At 48.1% G+C, this 7651-nt stretch overlaps 1 protein-coding gene across 1 annotated transcript; it reads left to right on the forward strand.

The window, feature by feature from the left end:
• The first annotated feature begins 2743 nt into the window (after nucleotides 1-2743).
• LOC144107344 (cuticle protein 10.9-like) lies at nucleotides 2744-3966 on the forward strand. Its single transcript, XM_077640334.1, has 2 exons — nucleotides 2744-2894; nucleotides 3572-3966. The coding sequence occupies exons 1-2, from the start codon at nucleotides 2748-2750 to the stop codon at nucleotides 3929-3931; spliced, it is 507 nt and encodes a 168-aa protein (XP_077496460.1). The 5' UTR covers nucleotides 2744-2747; the 3' UTR covers nucleotides 3932-3966.
• Nucleotides 3967-7651: the final 3685 nt, after the last annotated feature.

Raw genomic sequence — 7651 nt, forward strand, 5'->3', positions numbered from 1 at the left:
CAGGGCCACACTGAGTCTTGCCGCCAGGTAGGCTTTCCGGACCAGTCCTGCCTGGACCGCCGGATCCTCGCTGAAAGCATCCTCTCCCGCTGCTCCGCACTCGGGATTTTGTTTATTGGGGCTCCTCTTGTTTTCCCTCCGGAAGCTCCTACGTCATCCTCGCGCTTCAAACTTTTATTCGCGTGCATCGCACGGTCTACGTTATTCTTCTTCTTCTGACTCTTAATACATGGCACATACCCAATGGGGGGATTGGCCATGGTGTAGTGGCATAAACAAGGAAATTTCTATAGGAGATTACGACAAAATTTCAGTACCATGCGTGAATTTTGAAAAAATGTATCAATAAAAATGACAGAAGAATAATTAAAGTAAAACAACAGACAGCATTTTGGTGAAAAAAGAAGAGCTCGAAGCATTTTAAAACAATTAGCAAATTAACCTACCATTTGCAATTATGTAATCATGAATAATCCCACAAATTGAACCCAATGCAAATCCTCTGGCGCTCGCACCGAACGATAGTAACACTGGCAGAGATAACGGGAGCCCTAACCTGGAGAGAGAGGGACCTCCAGGTAAATCTTTCTCTGAAGTACGAACTTTGAGCGTAGTGGAGGGCTCCGGAATAATTTCGACCACCTGGGGATCTTTACCGTGCACTGACATCGCACAGCACACGGGCGCCTTAGCGTTCGTGTGCTGTGCGATGTCAGCGCAGTTTCCTTTCCCGAAAACCAATTATTATTATTCTTATTACTATAAAGGTTGGTGCTGGGCTTCCTGTCCCTGGTTGCTGCACATGTTGGGCACTTTGAGGTGACATGTTTTGTCGTTAGTAGTACTTGGCATTTAAATGCAGTTGTCATGTGTGCTGTCTAGCGATCTGCAGCTGTAAATTGCTACGGCTGCTTCGTCGTTAAAGGTAGACTTAAGGCAAACAATAAGAGACACCAACGCATCCCTACACTGGCAGATAACACTCCGAGACTATGCAAAGCATCTTCATACGTTAAAACATGACCTAGCTCCTTTTTGAGCAAATGGAAAAATATGTTTCTGACTTCTTCCCTTACGTACACCCTGCTGAAGGTGAAGAATACATTTAAATGTTATTGCGTCCAATCGTCTGGCTTTCCGTGCGTACATCAGAGCAGAATTGTCCGAGTGGCACCGAAAGCAACCCCGCATGACCATGCTGAACACGCGACCGCTATGCTAAAATATTTATCCATCGATGGCGCCAGGTTTTGTGTGTAGCATTGCGCGCGTTCGTTCATTTGAGCCAGGTACAACTGTCTGTGACCAGTCGATACAAGTGCCTTTATTAAACGTTGTTCTTTTATTATAACAAGTAGAGGCGGGCTAGTTCGTCGCTTGGCGCATTTCTTGTTTCAGGAACATTTTTGCACCCCACCAGTCATTTAATGCCTTACTTTTGGGCCCCTGAGTTATGCAACACATATATAAACACAAACTCACAAATAAATAAATAAATACATAAATAAATGAATAAATTCAGCGCAACAGTTGGTTCTCTCCACTGGGACGCCGCGATGTTCCATATAGCACATTTGCGGCTTCGGAGAGTGAACCCCGGACATTCTATATACAGTGGTGGAACCGTACATTATCATTACATACCTACCATTTACAAACACTAGGCAATTATTGCTGTTTGCCTTAATGAGGTTGACTCGGCTGGGTCATACTCCCGTTTTTCGTGGCGTTCTCTCCTAAACATCGGCCTTTTCATTTTCGCATGCGGCCGCCTGAAGCTGCCGTTTCTAATAAATCGATTACTTCTTTGCGCTATCCAATCCGCGTACAGCGTTCCAGAGCTTGTTAACGCTAACTCTCTCGAGACTCCGCAGCGGGTGGCGTCGAATACATCGCCGGAAGTCGGAAGCTGCCTTCGTAGACCGAACTCGTGACTTCCTGCACGTAGCTGCTGGAATTTGCGACGACAAAAAATGAAAAATAATTTCACGCTGAGCGCTACACGAAAACAAAACTCACATGGAAGGCTGTGCTTTACCGTAACACGCAGAACGAGACTGCAACAAACAAAAGCCATGCAGCCTCCCCGCGTTGTTGGCTGCCGCCGTAAGTGAGCCAACAGCAAAATATTTTGACGTCTTCCTGTTCCGCGGCTGTGGGAGAGACGAGGCAGAGAGTTGTGGGAGAAAGTGTCTCATACACTATAAATCCCAGCGCTTACGTGCCTTGGAATCAAGTCGCTCGGGCTTGCTTGTGACAACTACTAACCAGAAGCAGTAATACTAACAAGTACTGAAGTATTCAGCCAGTGTGTTCCTGTAAGAATAGTAACAATGATTGCGAACGTAAGTATACTTTATTTTTCGCGAATTCTGAGCACTGGGGTCAAAATTTATTTGCACTAGACCGTTATTTCAGTTTCGATTCAAAATTAAATTGTCCTTTAATTCGTTTAAACATAAAGATATCGTTACATCCTGTTGGCTTTCTCATAAAATTCCAACATTATCATGTTGAGAGTGAGCGTTAAGACGTTGAATTGATAGCACAGGTTAGTAGCACCAAAAGTTGCATAATGTATATGCGGCTATGAGCTGTGAATCACGGCGAATGCGTTACGTGGCAACGATATGTAAGGTACGCGAGGCCTTTATTTACTATTACGCCTCATTCGAAAGGCAGGCTGCAATGTCACACCTGATAATCTGCAGTAGGCGTGAGACGTGATTGCTTTCAATCTTTCTCTCATGTTTCAGATTGTCGTTGCTTGCATCTTCTCCTGCGCCTTCGCAGAAGAAGTGTACAGTAACCAGGGCTACCTGTACGACCGCTTTCAGGGCCCGCTTGTAGCAGCGGCTGCTACACCTGGCGTCTCATCCGTGGAGCCCTTCTATGTAAGGCGTTTTTGATCGAATGCAATAACCGAAGAATAGCCTTCTCTTCGCAGGTCATTATGTCCCCAAGTCATGAAGCGCCGACAAATCTTTAAATATTTAATCGGTCACAACGGCGATGAAACTGCGGAAAATTGCTATCCTGAAGAAAACTCGCCCACAGGGCCTGAAACGCTTTTATAACAGTTTGGTCTGTACATGATGGCTTCCAGCCAATGGTGTTGTTATATTTCACGGTTGCCACAATCGAATTACCTATGACTGAAAGGTAGCATAAAATTTTCAAGGTTGTATACTTCATAACCTGCTTGATAGAAGGACCTCTACTAGCTTTTGGAATAAAAAATTTTGAAGAAAATAAAGCTGGAGGCCATAAAGTACGCATTTTAAGTCGGGTCACTAAAGCACGTCGCAACCAGTCAGTGAGTGTGAGTTTGAAACGGTGTGAAAGCAAATTAGGCAGTTGGTGGAAACATTGCGGAGGCATCCATTGAACTGTCGTTTCGGAGCCCGGAAATTGCCGTGAACTATTTTTGCAACTGGCCGTGTTAATCTCTCGAATGCTCAAGTATAGATCAATTGTTTTACATAGTAAATTAGTTACTCGAGTACATTTGATTAATCTTCGCTAAGAAAAATGTAATAAAATACCATTCACGAAGAAAACAAAATCGCAGCCGCCGCAGCCATACAGCTTCGGCTACGACAATGTCGACGAGTACGGCACTCAGTCGTACCACAAGGAGAAAGGCGACGCCAACAACGCGAAGACTGGCTCGTACGGCTACCGGGACGCCAGCGGCATCTACAGGCGGGTCACCTACGTCGCCGACGCCAACGGTTTCCGGGCCACTGTGGACACCAACGAGCCGGGCACCGCCCCCGGTTACAGCGCCGACGCCACCTTCAACGCCAGACCGATCCGTGTGGCCGCAGCAGCCAAGTCGGCTTCGGCTCCATTTCCCGTGTACGCTGCACCACCGGCGTACGCCGCCCCAAACAACGTGTACGCCATGCGTGCTCCGTGGTCTTCCTAAGACGGAACCACGTTCAGCTCCAACTACGCTGTAAAGATAATTTGTAAATAAATGTGTGTAACTGTGATCGTGTAGGCTTCCATGCCAACTTCTTGTACTAACATTTTGCCTTCGTTTTGGTTTGTGGGGTTTAACCTCCCAAAGCGACTCAGGCTATGAGGGACGCCGTAGTGGAGGGCTCCGGATAATTTCGACCACTTGGAGTACTTTGACGTGCACTGGCACCGCACAGTACACGAGCCTCTAGCATTTCGCCTCCATCGAATTGCGACCGCTGCGGCCGGGATCGAACTCGCGCCCTTTGGGTCAGCAGCCGAGCACCATAACCACTGAGCCACGCGGCGTTCTTTCGGCCTTGGACTCCCATTTGTCACAATACGATTTCTTTATGGGTAGGGCAAAACTATAGCTCGGAAAAGATGTGTTTATGGTAGTCCTTGGTCTGACCGGAATAAAGGAATATTTTTGCTGCAGTTGCAGAATGACATGCAATATACAAAGTTTAGGGTCGGTGTGTTAGAGCGTTGACGAGCGCCTCTAGATATCAAAATGCACTGAAAGGTCACCATAAGTACGCTACTAATGACCGCAGAAGCGGCGTCCCTGACGTAAGCGTCATCATCCTTCGTCCCCTCATTTGTGTTTCTTTTATTTTCCAAGCGGACGCCAAGAAAGCTATGTACCAACCAACTCAGATTCAACCAGTAGCATCATTAGTGGTCACAGCGGCGGTTATATATATAGCGCATTGGCGAAGGTCACCGAGACTCGCAGTGCCTGGTGTTAAGAGAATTCTGACGCATCGAGAGGTGCTATGCAATCTCATGCGGCCGTAGTCACTCGGGAAATACGGTGTATCGAATATGAAACCGTGCAGACCCCCTCGGGAATACTGACATCACAGTAGTGACTGGTCTTCGCACAGTGGTAGCACAGAGAGGGACCTGCTGTTCGGTGTACTCCGCAAATCAGTCTTCCGATGTCACGTTGGCCGGTAAAAGACTTAAGAAGCATTGCCGAAAGGACCCAAACTGACTTATGGCCCAGCTTAATGAAATAAGGCTAACAGCGGACGAACAACAGGTTCTAGAAGATTCTATGGCAGGAAAAAAAAAAAGCGTATGCTTCGCGAGATAGGCTGCCCCTGGATACAGAGATATCCAGGCAGCGGAACAACTTCCCTTCCATCTCGTTAAAACCACGTGACCCCCCAATACCGCTGATAAATAACTACGTTGTTTATACGTATAAATCTTTAAGCGATAGCGAAAGATTCTGAAACGAAGTCTTACATTTTGCAGGACGAATGATAGCTTCAAAGAGCATGAACTTAAAAGAAAGTTTAGAGAACCTTCGCGAAGATTGCGATATAGGAATTCTTTACTGATAATTAAGGCAAGAAACTCAAATCCGAGTGTGAATTCACTCACAGCCTCTAAAGTACGAAACCCTATATCAGCCCTCAGCACACTATGGTCACCGGACGCAAGTCAAAGGCCCGAACTATACTCCGTCTCACAAGACGTTTGCAGCACTACGAAAGGTACAGCTCTCTCGTCCAATCAGGATGGCGCGCACTACATTAGTGTGCTCCTACGCGCCTGTGGCTCGATCCACCTGATGTCCAGGTGGCTTCTTTCTACCTCTATTTATAGTAGCACCGAGCCACAGGTGTTCCACCGCGCAGCGCCGCGCCTTTCCTCAAAATCCAACTTTCAATTTTCAGTTTTCTCTCGCTTCTTTCCCTCCTTTATCTCTTCCTTTACGATGCGGTTCGGGTGTCCACCGAGATATTGTCTTTCTTCTTTCCCTCCCTCCTTTATCCCTTCCTTTACTGCGCGGTTCGGGTGTCCACCGATATATGTGAGACAACCAGGGTACTGTTCTCATCAGTTCCTCTGTTGTCGCGTCGCAGTAAATTTCAGTAATCGTGTCATGTGCATATAAATTTATTTACTCCAGCGTGCCGAGGCAGCCGTGTGTCGATGGTGGCGAAATGCAAAACAAGCCCATGTGCTGCGCGAGAGGCAACGCACGTTAAACGGGTTCGATCATCTCATCGTCCTCATAACAACTGAATTCAGCACTGCTGGTTGTGTCGTCCTCCAGGTTGACAACAATGGCCGGTCCCTGGTCAACAACATCGTCGATGATGTGGTCCAGTTTTCTCATCACATCTTCCTCACTGATAATATGCTGCACGTAATTCTTCCATTTCTCAACAGTCACTTGCGTGATGCCTTGCCAAACCAGAGGCTCGACGTCTTGGAGCTTAAACGTCTTGTTTTGGCTGGCCACGAAACCCTTGACGTCGCTCCAGACAAGCTCTATCGGGTTCAGTTGGCAGTGGTACGGTGGCAGGCGCACAACGAGATGGCCAGCAGCTTTAGCAATGCAGTCGACACGGTATTGCTCCCCACCTGTGTTCACATTGCTGACAAGCTGCATGAGCTCGGCCTTCACTATGCCGCTGCTCCACGCGACACCTTTTCCGGACAGCCAAGCCTGTATGTCCTTTTTGAGGCTACTCATCCGCGGCACTTTATCCTGCTTCACAGAATGATATGGCGCGTTGTCCATCACTATAACGCTGCCGGGTGGTAGTAGTGGGAGAAGTCTCCTGGAGAACCAGTTTTCGTAGTGTTCCCCGTTCATTTCCTCGTGGTAATCGCCCGAGTTTTTCTTCGCTCGGAAAACTTCCGCTGCGCCTTCGACAAAACCTTGCTCACTACCGCAATGCGTCACAATAAGCCTGCCACCTTTGCCACTGGGGTTTTGTAGACCAGTCGACAGTCCGGATCAATGCGCTTGGTGTGCAGATTGGATGGTGCAGTCAGTCCACACTCGACTTCGCGTGTGGCCGGCGTTAACCCACGTTTCGTCGGTGAAGAAAATAGGCCTACCCTGGCGTCGCAGCTCCGCTATCTGGCGCAGGTACCGGCGGCGACACTGCACAATGTGCGTCACTTCGATTAACATCGCATTCCGAGAGCGCTTCTTATATCGGAAGCCAAGTTTCTTCGACATCCTCTGCATTGTCGCTGCGGACACGGTCGGTAGCGTTTCGTCCTCTTCGAAATGCGCAACCACCTTCGCGATAGTTGGAATTTCCCCTCTCTGGAAAAAGGTGTGTACCACCCTTCGCAACACGCTCAGGTCAAAATCGTCCAGCTTCTTCGTCCGCTCGCGGCCTCTTCCGCCCGCACGCTTCTTCGGTGACAACACTCGGCCCGCGTTCAACGTCTCCGTTGTCCACTTGTAAAGCGTTCGCTCGCTCACCTGCGTGAGTTTTGCCGTCCTCTTGATGAGCGCATTTGTACTCCAACTGCCTCCGCACTCGACGCGAAGCGCTTCAAGAACATTTAAAGCCACCTGCTTCGCCTGCTTGGGGAAACAGCGCACTGTCGGTGTAGAGCACACAGGAGACACAACAGACTCGTCCGACGCCATGTTGGAAAGTGGCGACGCATCACTACCTCGCAGCAGGCCTCCGCAGAGCTGTGTCCGTACGGGCTTTGTCTGGTAATTTCACCAGTGATTGAAACACTCCCTACCATTTAAATATACCTGTCCAAATTATGTTTTTAGTTGCAATGCTTATTGTTTTGATTAATAGTCATACACTCCTCAAATATTCGAGGGACTATTTTCTGCGTTTCTGCAGCCCTGATTGGACGAGAGAGCTCTACCTTCCGTAGTGCTGCAAACATCTAGTGAGAC

The sequence above is a fragment of the Amblyomma americanum genome, chromosome 10 (assembly GCF_052857255.1).
Source record: "Amblyomma americanum isolate KBUSLIRL-KWMA chromosome 10, ASM5285725v1, whole genome shotgun sequence".
In the NCBI taxonomy this organism is placed as follows: domain Eukaryota; kingdom Metazoa; phylum Arthropoda; class Arachnida; order Ixodida; family Ixodidae; genus Amblyomma; species Amblyomma americanum.